The sequence below is a fragment of the Neurospora hispaniola genome, assembly GCF_033458365.1.
Source record: "Neurospora hispaniola strain FGSC 10403 chromosome Unknown B0T23scaffold_1, whole genome shotgun sequence".
Classification (NCBI taxonomy): Eukaryota; Fungi; Ascomycota; class Sordariomycetes; order Sordariales; family Sordariaceae; genus Neurospora; species Neurospora hispaniola.
The window spans coordinates 1,344,138-1,364,926 of record NW_026944406.1 but is presented as its reverse complement, the minus strand read 5'-3'; the positions used below and the strand labels follow the sequence as shown (position 1 = coordinate 1,364,926).

The 20,789-nt window shown below is 33.9% G+C and overlaps 3 protein-coding genes across 3 annotated transcripts; 2 read left to right on the top strand and 1 right to left on the bottom strand.

Annotated features, from left to right (window-relative positions):
- Positions 1 to 12,576: 12,576 nt before the first annotated feature.
- On the top strand, positions 12,577 to 12,726 carry B0T23DRAFT_307935 (uncharacterized protein; the record flags this gene model as incomplete). Its single annotated transcript, XM_062834448.1, has 1 exon — positions 12,577 to 12,726. A coding segment is annotated over one exon (150 nt), but the record flags the coding sequence as incomplete, so codon positions are not given.
- A 4,208-nt stretch (positions 12,727 to 16,934) lies between these two features.
- Positions 16,935 to 18,008, bottom strand: B0T23DRAFT_5840 (uncharacterized protein). The gene is made up of 2 exons (XM_062841502.1): positions 17,822 to 18,008; positions 16,935 to 17,743 (listed from the first exon to the last, which is right to left on the bottom strand). The coding sequence occupies exons 1-2, from the start codon at positions 17,922 to 17,924 to the stop codon at positions 17,139 to 17,141; spliced, it is 708 nt and encodes a 235-aa protein (XP_062696631.1). The 5' UTR covers positions 17,925 to 18,008; the 3' UTR covers positions 16,935 to 17,138.
- A 1,744-nt stretch (positions 18,009 to 19,752) lies between these two features.
- B0T23DRAFT_424520 (uncharacterized protein) lies at positions 19,753 to 20,136 on the top strand (the record flags this gene model as incomplete). Its single annotated transcript, XM_062839856.1, has 2 exons — positions 19,753 to 19,990; positions 20,048 to 20,136. 2 exons carry the CDS (start codon positions 19,753 to 19,755, stop codon positions 20,134 to 20,136), a joined length of 327 nt encoding a protein of 108 aa, XP_062696630.1.
- Positions 20,137 to 20,789: the final 653 nt, after the last annotated feature.

Sequence of the window (20,789 nt, the reverse complement as noted above, 5' to 3'; positions counted from 1 at the left end):
CCTAGACTTCCTAGTATTGAGTTTGAATAAGATTTACTATATAATAGCCCTGAGAGTCTTCTATAACTAGCCATTTCTAATACCGACTTTAATATAATTAAAATATTTTAGGTAATTAAAAAGGAGGATAGAATAGAGACTTATCTATAATATAAATAGAGATAATTCTAAATAAATATAGTTAATAATTATTACTATACCTATTATAATTATAACGATAGCTATATTCCTAATAACCCTTTTTTCTTTAGTACCGACAATTATTTTAATTTCGGTAATATACCCGACTTTCTACTAATACTCAACTAAATTAAAGAATAACTTATTATTCAGGTATATATCTTTATTAACGTTTGGGTTATTAAAAGATCCTAATATAAATACTCCGGTTATATTATTAATTTCCTTTATAATATTAATTATATTTATTACTAATTACCTTTACTTCCTTGCAATTTCAATATTATTATCCTTCGATTTCGTAGGGCTAGAGATAAACCTTGTATTACTAGGAGAGTTAAATAGACTATAATAGTTAACTTAAATAACCTTTGTATTTAATTTGATTTTCTAAAGGAAAATTATCTTAGGTATTAAGATATTAAAATTATTAAAGTTCGGTTTAAGTAATTAGTAAACCTTCTTAATAGTAATATTTATAATAATTTAGTAGTATATAAAATCAATCCTAATAATTTCCCGAATAATTAGAATTTTAATTTTAATAAAAATAGTAATACTAATTAAAATTAAGGCGGTATTATTAATTAAGATAAAGATAGTAATTCTAATAATAATAGTAATAATAATAAAGATAATAATTTCAATCTTAAGGTCGCTGCTCTCCTTAACCTTATAGTAAATTAGGTAGATATAGAATAATTTTATTAATAATTGGGTGGAGGCTAGCCTGCTTAAATTAGCGATATACCGGTTCAACCTACTCCCAGTTAGTACCCTCCAGTTTAATTATTCCTTAAGCCCGGCCTATTACGCAATACTCCAATACGTAAATAGGATAGATCCTAGCGAATTCTTTCTTAGGTATTTCTAACCCTTTATCTTCGAAAATAAATTAACTTTATTAAACCCCGTATTTAATCTATTAACTTTAACGAATATATTTAATATGTTTTTAAATAGTATAATAGACGATTTATTCAATACTACCGCTTTCCTTTTATAATATTTAATATTTTAATACATTAATAAATTAATTCAAAGTCGGCTTTCTTTATTCGCTCCGGTCGTAGCAGTACAAATAATAAGGGTTTAATTAATATCGAAATATTAAGGGAAGTAGTTAAAACCGATACGCTAAAGGTACGTCGGCTTCTCAATTTAGTTATAAGGTTTTCTAATTCTATATATAGTATACGGTTATACTAAATACATAAAAGCTACGAGCTACGTACTTACATATAAGCGTTAGGTATATTAACTATATTTATAATATTTAACGCGGCCAATATACACTAGGAAAACTTTACTCGATATATACCTAAATATAACAAGTAGAAGGTTGTTTCTACGGACGGCTAGAAGAGGATTATAAGAAAGAATTTAAAAGAAAACCCGCATATTGCAACATACCACCTTGAAAGATAGTTCGAGTTATTTAAAAAGTATATCTTAATTCCTAAATTTAAAATTAAGGATTGGTAGTACTATATTGAATTCTAGGTAAGAAGTAGTAGCTATAACTATAATGTCACGGGGCGCGAGCAAGCACTAAGGTAAGACTTTGATTGTTGTGCGAGGAACAGGAAGAGAATCCTATACGCGCACGAGAACTATATAGGGCACGCTATAGATCCGGTCCGCAGCACGTGTGTACGTGACTGTTGTATTGCACTCAGGCAGCTGTATAGCTGACTGTACTAATGTAGTATAGTACCCTCTATATATAGGAATATGGTAGTAATACTTGTGATATTACCCCCCTCTAAAACGACGCTCCCGTTCGAAAATCTTAATATTATATTTATTATTAACGAAGTGAAGCTTCCTAATCCTTCCCGCGGTTACGGCCAATTAAGTACCGGTGAAATTTTTACTAAAACGGGAAGCTGCTTGGCGCCCGCCGGTACTTCGATTCCCATTTAGGGGTAAACTATTAGCTAAAATATTATTAAATCCAACCCTTTTTACTATAAGAACTATTATTACCCTTAATAATCTATTTATATACTATAAATTAATTTAAAACGTTCTAATTATTATATATAGAGAACCTTAATAATTCTTACTATTACTAACCCTACCGGGGGTACTATAAGGATATTTATAGTATAGCGGTTTACAAGGACGCTTACAATTACTATTAGTATAAGTTTAAAGAATTTATATATTTAATTCCCTATTTGTACCTTCTTTTCTTTTTAAATATTTAATTATTATATTATTAATATTCTTAAATTCCTCTTATCTTTTAATCTTCTAATATTAATTATATATAGGTTATTTTAGGGAAATAAGAAATATAAAACTATTATAAAACATACTATTTCTCAATACTATTAATAGTTATTCTGTAAAAGGGTATACTATAAAGTATTTAATTAGGGTACGTAGAATAAATCGAATTAAATTCCTTTCTTTTTTATTATTATTCAATTTCGTATTTTTTCTATATATTAATTACTTTTCCTCAATAATTACCAATTTTAATAAAAAGATCACTTATTATTTAATCTTACGTTCTTTTTTATTTATCGGTTATTTACCGCTAGTATTACTATAATTAGAATTGGGGGTTACGTTTCATCCTTTTAAATTATCCTAATCTTTTACTATATCTTTTATCCTTTTTTAAAATTTGGGTGTAGAGGGCCTAATTCCGGATATTAATTATAAAATTCCTATATTAAATTTTAATAGTTATTAAAATTCTTAGCCGGTTACTAATCTAGCGGATAATATAATTACTTTATTAAGTATTTCCAAGAGTTATTAATCTTTTAGTAATCTAGTAACTCCTTAAACTCCTATCGCTTATCCTCTTTAAAATTATTTATTCTAATAACAATTATACTTTTATTTATTTTAATATCTATTATTAATTTTCTTTAACCAGGGAATCCTTCGATATAAAATTTGACCCAGGATATATTAATAATATAAATAACTTTTATATTCTAAGGGAGAACTAGTTCTATTATATATAAACTAGCCTTTATAATATAGAATAGGCCTTCGAAGCAAGGTGCTAATTTATTGTACAGTCGCCCTATTACGTAATTATTTATATTAAATATTACTTTATTACCGACTTTATATTTAAGTATATCTATATATTTCTCGTTTACCGATACTTTGTACCGCTCCTAAGCTTATAAAAAGGATATTTTAATAAAGTCCTAAACTTCTTTAAAATATATTACTAGTTAATTAGTATTAAAGATCTACTTCCGTTGAATATTTATAATATTAGGGGGTAAGGGTGTAATTAGTTCTATACCTATACGAGGGTAGAAATTGTAATTAGTAAAGAACGGAGTAACGCCTATTAATATTAATTTGAAATTATTCCTTTAAAATTTAATTAGAGGTAGTTAATTGATTTAATTATTCTATATTTAATTAATAAAAGTATATAGGTATTATTCTATTTTAGCGTTAATCCTTTTAATTTAACCGTTTATCTTTTTATAGTATAGGGTAAAAAATTTCAATTTAATATATAGTTTCTACAATAGTTACTTCTAAAATATTAATATAAATTAAATACTCCTATTAGATATAATAGTATTTAGGAGGCCGTAGAGTATATAAATACAATCGATGAATTTTTCTATTAATTCCTCTATTAATAATCCTTTTACCGGAATAAAATATTATATTTTTGTGAGTTTATTTATTATAATTAATATATATTTATATTCGGCGCCTTTGCCCGATTTTTTTAATTTAGGGAATAGGGTTATATAATTAATAGAAATGTCTCTCTATAGGGTATATAGAATTGGTAACGACTTGAGAAACCCCGTTAGTAATGTCCTAGTAATTTTAATTTTACTATAAGGGATATATACTTTATAATATATATTTATTGTAATAATTATTCCTAATTAGAAATATCGATGTATTAATGCCACTATTTTATCCCTGCCTAGGTAGCCCCTTTATATTAATGAATAAATACGATAAATTAATTCTAATTGAATTATTTCATTATCCGGGGGTATTACTAACCTATTATAGAATATTACCCTATTATTAATTATATAGTACTCGGCGAAAGGAATCTTTAATTTCTTTTTTAAGTATTTTAGCTAATAATTTCCTACTCGGATAGCCTCTCGGATATCGATTATTATAAAGGAATTAATATATAAGCAATTTACTAGGTTATTTATATAAATACCTAGTCCGTCCTCTTCTTCTTCGAAGCTATCCTTTAAAGTATATACTATTAGAAGGGTTCCATTTTTTAATATAGTATTTATTATAAAACCTTTACTATTAATATTTATGAATTGCTTATTAAAGGATTAGTTGAAATATTTTAGATCGATGAGTAGTTTCTTTTTAATTTTAAACCTATCGTTTATTTCGTTTCTAGGTATATGTTCTAATTTCCTACTTAGAGCGTCGGATTTAATATTGGTCGATCTTAATCGGTATTTAATAGTAAAATTAAACCTTAATAAGAATTTAAATTACTTTATATATTTAGGGGTGAGTTTTTTTATAGTGCCGAAGGTCTTTAAATTCTTGTAATCTATAATAATCTCGAAGGGTTGGGAAGTACCTTCTAATTCTGGTCGCTATTCTTCTAGTATTTTAATAACCGTTAGAAATTCTTTATTATAGATATTATAGTTGTATTCGGTTGCCGAATATTTAATAGAGAAGTATATTATTAGGTAGAATTCGCTATTATATATTTAGAATAGTATACTTCCTAATAACTAATTTGAAGTATCTATTTCGATAATAATTAGTTTTTCCTAATTATAGATTTTTAATATTAGGGCGGTTGTAAATATAATTTTTAAAGCTTCGAAAGTATTATTATATTTCTTATTCTACTTTTAATTAATAGTTTTCTTTATAAATTCGTATAGTAGTTTACCTATATACAAGAAACTAGCGATAAATCTTCTATAGAAATTGGCGAATTTTAAGAATCGTTATAATTAGTATTTATTTATTAGTACCTTCTATTTAGTAATTGCCGCTACCTTCTTAGGGTCTATTTTAATACCCCCTAGGGTAATAATTAGGCTTAGATATTTAGTTCTCTATATATAGAATTTATATTTATTAATATCGATTTGGAGACCCGTATTAATTAGTTATTATAATACTTCCCTTACGTATTTAATATATTCTTTGTAAGTCTTTAAGAAAATAAATATATTATTAAAGTAAATTATTATATAAATATTAAGGATATTGTATAGTATATTATTAATAAAGTTTTAAAAGGAGGCCGGTATTCTTAATAACCCGAATAGGTATATTAATAATTTATAGAGGTTAAATTTTGTAATGAATACCGTTAGCTATTCGTATCTTTCCGCTATCCGTAATTTATCAAAGGCTACAATTATATTAATTTTCGTAAATTATTTCACCCTATAGATAGCGTTTAGTATCTCTTTAATTAGTAGTAGCGGGTATTTATTCTTTAGAGAAATATTATTAATATTTTTATAATCAATATAGATTTTTACCCCGCCGCCTAGTTTTTTTACTAGTAGTATAGAGGAAGTAATATTAGAAGTCGAGGGCCGGATAAATCCCTTTATTAAATTATTATCCAACTATTATTTAATAACTTTTAGTTTTTAGGGCAATATTAGTTTCGCCTTAGAATAGGGTAATAATTCTACTCTAAATTTCAATTCGATTTTATAATTATATAAACGGTATTTAGGAATAACTTTAGCATTTATAGGGTTCGTTATATAGGATAGGTCTTTATATTCGTTTGGGAAATAAGCTTTTACTTATTCTACTATATACTTTAATTTAGTAGACTTTTCTATAAATTTCTATACGTCTTCTTTTATAATATTATAAATTTTATTAATTTCGGTTAGTAGCATAAACCTAATATTTTTAAGGGAGGGTATTTTCCTTTCTATCCTTATTCTATAAATATAGTTAATAAAGTCCCGAGCCTCTTTTTTAGGTTAGAGAGACTGCTTATTAATATTGTCTCCCGAAGCTTCTTTTTTATAAAGGTTAATAAAGTTGTATATTTTCGTATCTTTAAAATATTATTTGTAAAGTTCTCTTCTATTTTGTATAATATCCTTCTAGATTCCTTCTAATAGAATTGGTATTAAAACGGGCTCCTTCTTTCCCTTCTAAACTTTTTGAAGTTCTACCTATATTATAGAGTTTACTTAGGTTCCTTTTAACTTTGTAATAAATATAAAAGTCCTTATATTAACGATTTTAAAGTCTAATAAATTTAATATTATTATATAAATTGTAGGTTCGAAGGGTTAAAATATAGTACGTTTAATTTTCTCTAATCGAAATATAATTTAAACCTTCTACCTACCGATAATCCTGGCTTACATCTTTATTTTCTTTAATATAGGCTTTCCTTCTAATTTAAATAGTTCTTTAAATTTATTTATATAGTTTAGCGGGGACGAGGGTTCTATTATTATAATTTAATTTCCTTTGGGGGCTTTTATAACATTGGCTATTTAGTTGGGGAGGTCCTTATCCTCTTTAGACTTATTTTTGGAATTGTAATATTCGTCTTTAGATTCTTCTATTTTATTAATATTTTTTAGGAGTACTATTACTTTTAAAGGTTAGTTAATGTATATTCTTATATACTTAACGTTCTAAACGACTTTATTAGCTACTTAATTGATGTTCGGATTATAGAGCTGTAATTATAATTATCCTAGAATAACTGGGTAGTTTATCGCTAGGTTGGCTATGAAGAAGCGAATAATTTCCTTATAATTATTAATATATATAGTAGCTTTAATATATTAATTTACTTATTCTTTGAATACGTTGTTTATTAAATGTAATAGCTTTGGTTTTTCTAATATTTTGGGTTTTAGGTAAGCTTTCTTTATAAATAAGCAATCGATGAAGGTTTTGCCCGAATATCCTGAATTAATTAATAATACGCATTCTATTTTATTATTACGTTAGGGATATTAAATATATATAGAAAGGAGGGTTATATTTTATTTATAGAGTTCTAAATTACCTAATCTAAATAGCTCTGTCCTTTAATAGTTAAAGGTACGGACGTTAAATTTACTTATTTCTATCCTTCCCTTTTATATCCTTAAATACCTTAGGGTGCGATTTAATCCTGGGGTTCTTTATTTCCCTATTAGGCAGGGGTAGCGGCCGCGGGGGCAGGGGTTATTAGAATTACCGGGGCTAGGTTGGCCGTATCCGTTATAGTACGGTTAGTAATTAGTATACTAGTATTAGTCCTCTAGTATATAGTAATACCTAATTTTGAGTAATTGGGTTATTTACTTTAGATATTATAGTTAATATTATTCCTATAATTTTTAATAAAGTATTTTCTTTTATTATAATTTATATAGTTACCCTTATTATATCGCTCTTAGAGGACGTTCTTATAGATTTTTATAAATTTTATACAATTAATATTTATAGCATTAGAGTCCTTTTATTTATTATTATTACTATAGCCGCTATTATTTCTATTACCGTTGCTATTATTATTGTGGCCGCCGCTTTCTATAGTAGTTTGGATGGTATTATTACGGAGTAAGGCTTTAGTATATACTTTGGCGATGCTACGGAAAAGGGTTGACTATCCTTTTTAATCGTTATACTTTAGTTGGATAGAGTAGTATAAGATTGAATTGGTTAAAGATTTAAATATTTTTTAGTAAAGTAAGTAAATTTTAGTAATTGTATTATAATTGTATTAGTTAGTTAAGGAGACGAACCTAGTTTCGAAGTCTTTATAGTTTAAATATTTTTTAATTTGTTTAAAGTTTAATAATTCCTTTTTAACGACGGCTATTAAATTTTCCTGTTTGTATCGTTCGTTTAAGTACGTTAAAAATTCTTCGCCCGTCTTCTATTCCTAATAGATTTAATAGTATAGATTATTAAGAATGAATTAATAATATTTATTAATATTAATTTTAACTTCGCCACTAAGGTAAATTATAGTATAAAGAAGTTTAAATAGTTTATCGGGGAATTTATATCTATTTATTAATCAATGATTACAGATAGCCGAATTTTAAGTACTATAAGTATTATAGCGTTTAATTATATTTATTTTTTTATTATTAAAATATTCGGAGTTTTTGTAAAGTGCTTTACGGTAGTAATTATTTGAAGGGATAGATTAAAAGGGGGCTTTAAATTTATTAGGACTATTATTATTAAGGAATCTTTTATTTTTAGGATTACCGCCTATATTAGGAAAATTTATATCCAATCCTTTAGGGCCGCTATCACTAAAACTACCGCCTATACTACTAGGGCCGACGTTAGTTCCTATACCCAATCTTCTAGGGCTGCTATTATTAAGATTATTATTTATACTACTAAGGCCGACGCTAATTCCTATACCCGATCCTTTAAAGCTACCCAAAATATTTCCTATATTACGAGGGACCTTCTCTACTTTATTATCGACCGTAGCCTGGAATTTGGCCGTATTTTTTACTTCGGCTTCCTTTAAGTTACTTTTAATAATGAATATAATATCCTCCGTAAGATAAAGGTCTTTGTAAAGGGTATTATTTTCCTTTTACGTTTTAATTAATTCTTTTTATACGATTTTAATTATAATACGAATAATATTATACTCCTTTTTAATTTCATTGGACGTTGTATTAATTATATTTAGTAGGTTAAGGATGGCTTAGTAATTGGTTTTTTTACTTTTAATAATTTTAATTATAGTATTTTTATAGGCCGCTTTCTCCTTTTCAGTAGTAATTAGTTTATATTTTAAAGAGGTATTATTCTTAAGGATTTAATTATATTAGTTTTATAGGACCTTTAGTTAGTTTACGAATTGTTTTTTAGTATTTTTAAACTTATTAATACGATTATTAATTATTTTTATTTTCTAGCCGGTCTTTTTAATATAAGTTTCGGCGTTACATTTATAGTCTTTAAATTTCTCTTATTCGGTAGTAATATTTTCATTAAATAGTTTAATCTTTTTATTAAAGTAGTATAAGAGTTTTATAATTTCCTTATATTCTTTAACCTGCTTTGTAAAATTAGGTGAGACCCGAAGGTTAATATTAGAATTATTATTATATATTGCGAATAATATATTAAAACTTTTAAATAATAAAAGGAATATTGTAGTAAAGTCGATTTAATTATTTTAATCTTAATTGTTAAATATTTTATTTAAGTAACGATTAGATTAATAGTTTATTAATAATTAAAGAAAGAAGAAAATATTCTTTTATTATATTGCATAATATGAAAATTGTACCCTTGTTGTTCTTAAATACTTGTTTATTTTTTTAAAATCGATTTTAATATCGCTAGAATCTCTGGCTTATTATTAACAATTATACAATTCGTTAAAGAGTAAATTTCGCGAGAGTTTCTTTATTACATTAGCCTCTATTAAATTTAGTTCGACCGAAATTATTTATTACGTTTTAATACGAAGGTTAAATATAATAAAGTATTACAGGGCGTAAGTAAATACTAAAGTAAGACTTTGATTATTATACGAGGAATAGGAAGAGAATCCTGTGCGTGTACGAGAACTATGTAGGGCATACTATAGATCCGGTCCGCAGCACGTGTGTATGTGACTGTTGTACTGCACTCAGGCAGCTGCACAGCTGACTGCACTAATGTAGTACAGTACCCTCTATATATAGGAACATAGCAGCAATGCCTGTAACATATAATATATATTAAGTACTATATATCGAAGCACCTAAATTAATTAATGAAAATACCTAACGAGAATTTTTAAAACTATAGGGCTATTATATAACTACTTAAAATTTAGAATTAAAAAGAATTATTTAATAAAATAAAGGAGATCCTCTATCCGTTATTATTAGTAATAGTAATAATTAAGAAGAAGGCGTATACCCGCCTACCTTTAACCTCCTTTTCCGAATAGTTAATCGGATATAATACTATAGCCGATATACCAACAATTATTACCTTCGTATTAAGTAGTTTAATTAAGGTATTCTCCGTCCTAAGGATTTAATACTTAAAGTGTACCGGTTTTATTTTCCTAAGAATTATTACCCAGAAGCCTACCTTATACGCAATTTCAACCCAAAGTATTAACTATATAATAGGGCAAAAAATAATAACCGTATAAATAACTACAACCGGACTATTACCTTAGTATAGCATACTAATATAGATATCTAGCTATATACTAATTATAATACCATTATTAATTATATTACTAAATACTATTCAAAGGTAGAGAAGTAATTAAGGCCTTTCAAAGAGATTGCTTAATAAATTATACTCTAAATTACTACTAATAACTATATTATCTCCTTCATTGTAAAAATAATAAATTAATTAGTTATTAAACGAAATTAGTCCGTTTAAGAGATTAGTTATTTTCTTCTTAGCCTACCGCTAAATTAGAGTATTCGTATTATTATTAATATAGATTATCGTTATCCTAATAGAATATCCGGATAAAGCGCTAGTATAGTCATTAGACCGGGTGGTCAATAAGTCTAAACCTATAGTTTATATACTAAATACTTTATTCGCCCTAATAATTTAGAAAATATTAGCTACTTTAAATAGTTTACTCGATTCGATAATAATTGTCGTTTCGGGGTTCGGGTTAAAAAGAGGGTACTTAACTATTATTCGATTTATAAATCCGATAATAATACCTAGTATAAAAATTGGTATAGAATTAAACTTATATTATATTATCCCTATTATAATTAATTGGATTTATTTAGTATTTAAAACCCTAATAGGATTTATTAAGAATTAGAAACTTATTTTAATACATATTTAATCTACACGGAAGTTTATACTGGTAATTATAACCACCCTTATAATTATTATAGCAATATGCTTAATAGCGAATTTAATAATGAATTCGAACCCCCTACTAAGGAAGAAAAATAATAAGAACTATAGTAAATTCTAGCTAGAGAACTCCCTTATTATTAACGAATTGAAGATAATAGGGATTTCGGAATATTTAGGTTCCGGGATTAAAATGTTTTATACAATTAGTATAACTATTTAGAGTATTAAACTTTATTCGAATTACAATACAACTATTAGGCTAATATAAAGGTTGATAACCGTTATTTAATTATAGAAAACGCCTTTACTATTACTACTTCAACTATTAATAATTTTAATCCAACCTAAAAAGTTATTTTTAATTAATTTATTACTTATTACTAATCTATTTTCAATTGCAATAATAATATTTAATAGCTTTTACGCATCCTACCTCTATTTCTATAGGTTAATAGCCGTAGAGGTATTGGAAAATCGCATTTTATTCGTCTTTTATCCTTCAAATTAAAATAAATAATTATAATAAAAGGTAAAGGAAGTCCTATTATTTATAGTATTCCAATTAGGGTAGCAGCTAATAATATCGATAGCCAAATTTTATATTCGCTATTCAAACTCCCTATCGTACTTAAGAATATTAATTATAATAATCTAGAAGTAGTTATTACCGCCTTAGAAAGTATTAATCTTACTAATTTATAATAAAAACTTTAATTATTTTAATATTTTATTATTAATAAGAAGTTAATACTAGGCTTTCGAACATTCAATTTTATTAACTAAAAATTACAATAAGCCTTCCTTAAAAGCCAAAGTCAAATATTTAATAGAAGGAGTATTCTTCTACTTAATAATTTCTATTAATTGCTACTAATTAAATAAAAACCCCTATTCTATAATTAATAGGAGTTATTAATTATTAAAACTATTAATCGTACCTACTACTATATATTCAATAAAACTATTAAATTACAATAGATTATACGGTAATAGGGTAATAATTAAGCGCTATTTAGGGATATATTTAAAGGTTTACGAAATAATCTTCTAATTTACTAACATTAGGATTTATTAAAGATACGAATTCAAATATTATTACTATAAGAAGAGTAAAATAGGTTTGCCAATACTCTTCGTATTTATCCTAAATGCAAAAACGTAGCTACATATAATATCTAATATATAGAAGCATTGCATTAACTATATCTTATAATAAAGGTACAATACGAAGGAGCTGGCGCTAAAGATATTAACCCTGCTAAAGTTAATAATCTACAAATTGAGCTACTATTAATACTTAATAGCCGGGTTATACTCATTAAGAATCTTTAGACTAAGGTTAACTTAATTAATAGTACTTTAAGTACTATCTTTAATATTACTTAGAATGCCAATTTCCCTAATAAAGATATGTATAATAAAGAACGTCCTTATAGAACTCCCTTCGTAATATTAGTTAAATTTGATTGGTATATTGGTCTTTACTATTTTCCTAATTAAGAAAATTAAAAAAGATTTTAAAATATAGTCCCAATCTTTAAAATTATAAAGGACTTCCTATTATATTAGAATATTCAGTATAAGAAAACACAATTCCTATTAATTATTATATATACTATTATAATATACAAATTACAAAGTTCTACACTCAATATAGCCGTACTAAATATTTCTAAGAAGGACTTTCAAATTAAATTTATATATATAATTTACTCTCGAGTCAAAACCTTATAAAACCTTATATTTAACAAGCCTTTTAACTTAAACACTCTACATATAACTTTAAATTATACCTTTATAATACGGGTTACTAATAAAGCAAGGAGATTACTAGAGAAATTTTTAATCCCAAATATTTAGATCGGATATAAATACTAAGATTCCGGGCACCCAATATTACTACTTCCGGTTCAATTCCAACCTTAAATAAATATAATATAAATAATAATTTTAAACGTACCTTCCGTTAATAATATTTACAATTGCTCCTTCTATCTTATTTTATATTTAATATTTTTATTACTATTAATTTCTCTCTCTCCTTCTACCTCTTTCTCTTATATTCAACTCTTCATTACTTTTATTAACAACCTCTATCATCCCCTAACGCCACTATATCTATCATTTTCGAAGACGATAATCTTAAATTTAAACAGCGCCTCAACAATATATTAAAAGAAAAAGAAGAATACTATAACTTACTTACTCTTAAACACTAATATACTACTACTAAAAACTAGGTTAGCACTAAAATAATATTACTAACTAAAAATAACCTTCTATATAAAAATAAAACTATAATTATCCCTAACTTTAATTTTCCTATCCATTTAAAATAATATATTACCCTTATTATTAAATATAATTCAAATTATTCTAATTTGGGTTTTAGGTAATTAAATCTTACTATTAATTTAGAACCTTATTTAATAATAATAAAAAAAGATAAAAAATAAAAAAAAGGAAAGGAATTCAATTCAATTTATTCCACACACCCTAATCGAATACCTTATAATATACTCTTTTTCAAAACAACCATTAATAGTACCAAAAAATAGTACGTCTTACAACGGTCTTACATCTCCTATTCCCCAAATCGGCCACACACACAATCAACACTAAAAACCCACAACGGACAAAATTGGAAGATGAGGAGGATTTAAAAGAGGTTAATAGTATAATAATTAAGCATTTAAAGAAGAAATAAAGTATAAATAGGGAATTAAACGCGCAAACTCTCTAGATTTATACTAATAATAATTGCGGGCGTCCCCTTAACCGTTATACTACAAGCGTCCCTATAGCACCCCCGGTAGGGCTAGTAATAGTAAAGTAGTTGGAAATAGACTATATTACTTAATTAGAGCATTTTGAACGTATTTGCTAAGTCTAACTAGGTTTATAGGTAAAATAATAGAAAAATTCGCGGAAGGGGTTAGATTTGGTAATATTTTAGCTAGTGTTATACCCTTAAGTACGAATTCGAGTTGCTAAGAGCCTTCCTATACTTCCTGTTTTAGTATTTCTTAGTAAATAGATTTCTATTGGCTTACGTAATGTGGATCCAAAGCACGCTTTAATATATAGCGGGCGTTACTTGAACTCGGGATCCAACTTCGCACCGGTGTCTAAGAATTATTTTAGTTATAGTCACAGATGGTTTCATGTCAGCTTCGTTTTGTTTCGCCTGTCGCATTTTGATATGTTCGTCCGTCTGGATTACTAGTCGACTCAATTTTGCTTACCTTTAGAGATTTCGTTGCTTTCTTGCCAGTCTCAATGACTAGTATACACTACCTACATACATAATAGATACACACCATGTAGGAAGCTAAACCGCATCCATCAATCTCGATCAGATCGTCTATTGCCGTGCTTATAAACCAAAGTAAGACTTCTCTGCCCCCCCAGCTACCTCTAGGCTCGAGCCAAGTCTATCCAAGGAGTTGGGGACGGACTATAACAACTGCCGTGGCCTCTTTCGTTTTTTCTTGCTATAGTGTACCGCTAAATCTCACCCTCATGTCGGGCTCATCCCCGCGATTTACGAGCCAATCACATCGTTTGCTGCCCATCTACATGCTAGTGTAGAGGTACGTTGAGTGCCGGCCTGTAGGTCATTCCTGGACTCTGATTGACCATGAAGAAGCGTGGGGATAAATTCGACTTGAGTGAGATTTGCAGTATTCGGTACCTCCATGTCGTTGACGCCATTCAGGTAGTACATATGGAGAATCGAGCCAGCAACATCGAACTGTGTCCAGTGTCATGATGAACCGGCGGTGTGGGGCCCGTCTGACCAATGAGAGTGCCATGACCACTTAGAGATACCCTGACTGCGCAACTACCAAACGTTCGTTGTGATTCTGCTTATGATGCATCTAAGAAAGAGGATAACCGTAGTAGCGATATAAAGATGTTAGAGGGAATGAGAGGCGAAATAGTAAGCCCAGTGTGCGAGGTAGGAAGTAGTTGGCTGTACTTTGCGCTAGGCGCTCTAATTGCAGTAAGCCGCCAAGGTAATGCAATGATAGAAATACCCTAATTCATGCTAAAGCGTGTGAAAGTTATGCAGTTGAACGTATTGAAAACAGGTTGTTCTGAACTTTAGACGTGATGATGATGTGAAACAATGACATTTTAGTAAGAATTTGGTTGCTGGCGCGCTAAGTTGATGCCAAGCCTAGGGTTTTGGCTTGAGCTTGGAAGCTAGTATGAACTTTTACAGTCGATTTATCCGGCCCGAGTAAAGTAGTGCAGAGCTGTGTTTACCTGTAGATGGATATAAACGCGTAGCGCGGTCTTCACGAGTCGCAAAGAACCTTTATTCTGTCACAAGAAATAACTGGTTTGCCGTGTGACTGCTCCCTGTGTCCTGTAGTCAAGTCATACCGCGCCTGCGCGCTACCCGTTTAAATCCATGCAGAGGTGTGGAGCAGAGTTGTTTCCTCACAGCTTCCTCCCCTCTCTTCCCTTTCCCCACCTATTAATGCGCTATATGCGCTATATCAGTGTCTTGGTGGGCAGGAAGGAGAAGGAAGGAGAAAGAAGGAGACTTAGTTTGGTACACTAGTTTGAACCTATCATTTTTCCCAGATGAGCCTTGTAAGCCCAGCGTGCCAGTGTTGCTGACCACTTACGTTACGTGTAGAACCAATGGAGGGGAGTCCGGATCGTGATCGACATCCCAAACTATAATAATTCCCCTTGTCAACTTTCGTGGCTCTCGTGGCTTCCTTGTAAACGACCCGGAACACGGGGATCTCAGTTCAGCTCCAAGAACGCCTACCGCTGGCCTATGATGGGGAAATGTCTCAACCATCTCGGTTGTTGGATGAAAGAAATGGATGCCCCCCTCAGGTATGTAACTAAGTATAGGTGAGTTTAGAGACGGTAAGCGTAACGTAAAGTTCCATTGTTAGACAGGTGGTGAACTCCACTGGCACTACAGAGTCGGGCGTCTGTCGGCCCTAGCAGCGGAAGATTTGAAGTCAAGCAACGAGAATTGACATAGTGTACATCCTCGAGGAATCCCTGAGAAACACATGATCGCCAAAAGGATGACAGTGTGACTATCAGAAAAATACGTGAGCTTGCGTTGCATGTCATAAATCCACTGCAATTTGTGTTTCATTCGGCACTTACTAGCCTAGCGGGTATGTTGCGATCTCCCGTGATATTCAACGAGCGCTGACGTCTGTTCCTTCTGTGAGTGAGAGATAACCTGGGTCACACACAGCATAACACTTGATTCCTTATTGGATTGTTCGTAACGGGATTGTGGATGACATAAGAGTTGAAAACGAGTAACTTCTTATGTTGCAACTATAATATTTGTCGTTCTGTTACCATTTTTGTCCAGACGTTGCTTCTGGTGAACTTCTTTCTGTGACCATGAACCAATCATCTCGCAGAACTGGAGAAGACCTGCTCCTCAAACCAGCAGGAAAGTCGGTCGGCGCGCGACGCTGCTTGATACGCACGGAACACAGTCGATTTATAGTACTAGGCTGTGTAACGTATAGTGCGCCAGGTACGTATTTTATCCATGGAGAGGTCATAATCACTGGAAAGGCGGGATTATTTATATCGGGGTTATGCATGTCAGTTTATACTGTGCTTGTTGAGCGAGGGCGGCCCCATGATCCTAGAGAATTCTCTTTTCTTTTGGGGGGTAATTTTATTCAGCCAGCTCTGCATCACAGTTGTTCCAAAGCCTTCGCCCTTTTCGAATCATAGCAGAAGCGTGGTGGTTGCGCTCGAACACACATCGTAACCAAGATCGCCAAAGACCTTTATTCCGATGCATAGTATTTTGCGGGGCCCTTGTCTGGAGATGGCAGGGTCTTGAAACGTGTCCTCGAGTTGATTCGGGGACAGAAGCGAGAATCACGACCACATGGTAAGCAACCACGTTATAGCAAGGCCTCAAGCTTGTAGATAGGGGCCGGCTATTGACAATCGCACACGTTGAGGCAACCTTACTCGTCAACTAACGATTGCCCAGATGTGATGAAGGCAGCAACGTTGTGTGTGATAAAGCCCGAAGTCGGGGACTGGCACCCCATTGTTGCCAAGCTGGCGCTGAGGCTCGTGGGATGCGTACACCGAGGAACAGTTTGTCTCGGGTGCGAGGGATAGCCGGGTCATATTTCGGCTGCTGTAACATCGTCGTCACGTCGGATCTTCCTTTTCTTCTTTCGCCGCTTTTTTTCCGGAGTCGCTCCTTGGTCAGCATCCGCAACTGGTTGTTGATCGACAACAGCAGGGGTGTCGAGAGCCCGTTCATCAGCAAGTGGCAACTTGGAATCCGTGAATGGCTCAGTCAGAACGAGGTCCCCTCTCTTCCCCATAGCCTCGCGACTTGCTTCTTCAAGTAGGATGCCAAAGGCAAGTAGAGCGGTTTCATCCATGCTCCTCTCATCAATGGTTCGGGAGCCAATGACACAACGCGGACCGAGGCGAAGGGCCATTGCGTCGTAGAAGTTGCTGGTGTACCCATGGATGGACTTTAAGAGGTCGCTGTCAGGGAGAAGATGACGTCCGCCGTCGGGCAGATGCTCGCTGGCCCAGTAGATGTCATTCTCTTCATAGCGAACAGGTGCGCCCTTGCGGCGGAAGAGGACTTCCTCAGGCGCGTACCTGGGGTCGCGGGAAGAATGCAGCCCGGAGGACCGATTTGGTCGTTTACTTGAGGAGTCGTTTCGGCGTAAAGCACCTGATTGAGATCGGTCGTTCAAGGTCACATTACCTGGAAGGGAGTTAGATGACAAAGTTCACACAGATTCCGGCCAAAGGGGACATGAAAAAGACGAGGCGACGAACGTACCGGCAACGGCATCGTAGACGTTCAGTTCACGTCCTCGACTCTCTTTTCTCGATGGGCGTAGTTCCTCGTCGGAATAGTCACTGGGGGCTGGTGACGAGGTCATGTTGGAAAGGAATGATAGATATGGGGTGATATTGATGTGATTTTCCGCTGTGAGATTGGCAACTGAGGAAAGTGGGAGAGTATTTCGAAACTTTCGTTCCCTTCAGCCAGCGGGACGACGGCGCGTAACAGGAAAGTTTTGTGTTCTGCCCGAAACACTGCTCCCCATTTCAACCAGAAGAAGGAGCTACATGGATTTCTCTGTCGGGCCCGCTCTGAGAAAGTGAGAATATAGGTGAATTTTTGACTTTAGTTGATAAAGGAAATATTGAAGCCTCAAAAAAATCCAGTCTGTTTCCTCCTTGGTGGCTAGAGAAAGACGGTGGTCCTACCTCTACCGACGACAAAAAAGGTTCGAGACGGGACTGCCCGGCAGGCAATGGGCGGGGAATTCGGTTGGAATTGTCCCTACGTACTGCCCCTGCCCCTGGGTGGCCCGTGTTTTTGCATCCAACACGCCAAAGCACCCCGCGTTCAACCGCAGTGGCCCCGCTCACTCCCGTCACTGCAGGTGCAAGCTTCCTGTTCTGTGCAGCGGCATTCCAGCGGTGAGATGAACCTCAAGGGACTGGAAACAACGTCGCATCACGGAAAAGCAACAACGTTGGCTTGGTGGTTCACTCAATCTTTCCTCATTCATCCTCACTCAATGCAGCGTCCATCCAAGCAGCACCAAAGATATCATCGATATGTTCGGCCCGCCTAATGGAATAGCTGTTTTCACCCTCCCTCTGCCACTCGAGGTGATGATGCTTCCCCGTCTGTAATGTAGCAAAATGGGTTGCAATCCGACGAAAGCCAAGGCATCCGACAGTCTGGGTACGGCCCTCCATCCGGCCTCTAGTTCATCAGCCCAAGCCCGCCATGAGACCTCTATCCTGCATAGACTGCCCTTGCACGTCACGGTCCACGCGATTTAAACCCGATCCGTCCTGACACCGCGTCTTGGCTGTTACCATCAACATGAAGGCCGATCATCAACTTACCACATTCCTTTCGCTCTGCTCCACGGTTCCGCTTTGATGGCGGAGAGCGGACGGCAACCTCGCTTGCTGGCTGGGGTACGGGTCGGCGGGCTCGGGCGGGTCACAACCCGAAATCCACTCACCAACCGGCGTCCTTCTGGGCTCATCAGGCCGGTCTACGTAAGTGCTTTGGTTCTCAAATGGCTTGAAGGAAGAATGGAGGTACCGCTTGGGCATTTATTCGTCTACTCCTGGCTGCTGGCTAATCACCCCTGAGCAGACTGGTCTACAAATACAGCACGTTTGGGCTGGGTGCAAAGGTTTCTTCACACGCCACCTCACCCATCGCCTTTCATCTGCTTGTTGCTTGCGGAACACAGCGTTTGGGCGCCCGGCTCGTCGACCTGCGTTCTTCGGCTGCCGTCCAGTCTCTTGTCTCTCATGGCCAGATAAATGGCTCTGCTGCTGCGAACCTGGCTGTGACCTGGTCACTTGTTCATGACCATATTGTGGCCAGCGGATCAGCCGATGGTGTCGCGCGTCTCTGAAATATCAGGCGGCACAGTACGCTCATGGCCTTTTGGACCAAGAGGACCGCCTAGGAGTTATATACCCTAGTAGAATGGACAATCCAGGCTATGTTCAGCGCGCCTTATTTCAGGATTCTTTGAGATTTGGGTATCTGTGCCTTAGCGAAGGTGCACAACGGGCCAGTAAACGGTTTGACCTGGACAGATGACGGTGCGTACATTGTGTCTGCAGGCCACAATCGCCAGTTTTGTGTTTGGGATACCGCTACAGGGGCGAACATTTTGGCGAGCTCTGGCCACAACCATCCGAAATAATTACAATGGACACTTGACAATGTTTGTCTCGCCTTCACGACTTACTCCGCAAAAGAAGGAGTTTTTGTTCTATCCGAATAAGAATGGGATGTTGGTTACGGGTTTACATCAGGGCACCCTTATTATCAGGCTACGCGGCATGGGTCCTGCTGTGGCAGCTACTCGTCAGGTCTACAAAATCGACAGTCTGACTAGTGACTCGACGAGTATCCGTGCACAGAGGGGAGAACGAACGACCAGAAACTTTCTCTCCAGCAGTACGTACCAAGTAACCAGTGCCCCTATCGCTTGGTATATGCTAATGTTGGTAATAGTCGTCTGGAGAGGAACTGAGCCCATGTCGCTGATGGTATCTACAGTGGACATCTCGACGGACATATCCGTGCCTGGACACCCCAGCTAGAGGCCTTGACAAGGAAGATGAAAGCACCAGTATCGAAGAGGCCACTGGAGCTCGAGTGAAGAAGCGCAAAGTGCTGGATGATGTCTTCCGAACCTTGATGGGTAGGCAGATCTCGTTCTCCTGAAGCGTTGTCTAGTCTCCTCCGGGGACACAACTCTCTACACTTGTCCTCGCGCGCCTTATAATGGGGGATGGAGTTACTCGGCGCTCCTGTTTTCACAAACATGAACCTAGCGAACCTGAAATCGGCGAAGACAGGCGATTATGGTCGCCGACTTCCTCGTCTCGGGAAGTACACAATGAAACTCGTGATCATGCAGATCAAATTTTCGTTATGGCTTTTCAAGTCACTGTTGGTTTTGTTCGCCAACAGCATTGCTCTTGACAGACACACCTTCCTGAAGCGAGTGCTGGTATGAGTGGAACGGCCATCCTATAAGAGATATACCATTGACCGTGATCGGTCATTGACCGGAAACACGCAATCATACCCCGGTCATGGTGGAGCAGCCCGTCGTCCATCCGTGGGGAAATAAGACATGTCTCGGACTTCCTCGGTCTTGTTGGCTCCTTTGTCGCCATTCCATGCATTGGCGACAACGCTTGCTGGTCATGCGAAGCACGTCAACGCGCCGGTCAATGTTGAACCTCAT

Coding starts and splice junctions, on each gene's coding strand:
- B0T23DRAFT_5840 (XM_062841502.1), bottom strand. CDS start 17,924: ATGACCTCGTCACCAGCCCCCAGTGACTATTCCGACGAGGAACTACGC. Junction 17,744..17,821: donor CGTCTACGATGCCGTTGCCG/GTACGTTCGTCG, acceptor ACTCCCTTCCAG/GTAATGTGACCTTGAACGAC.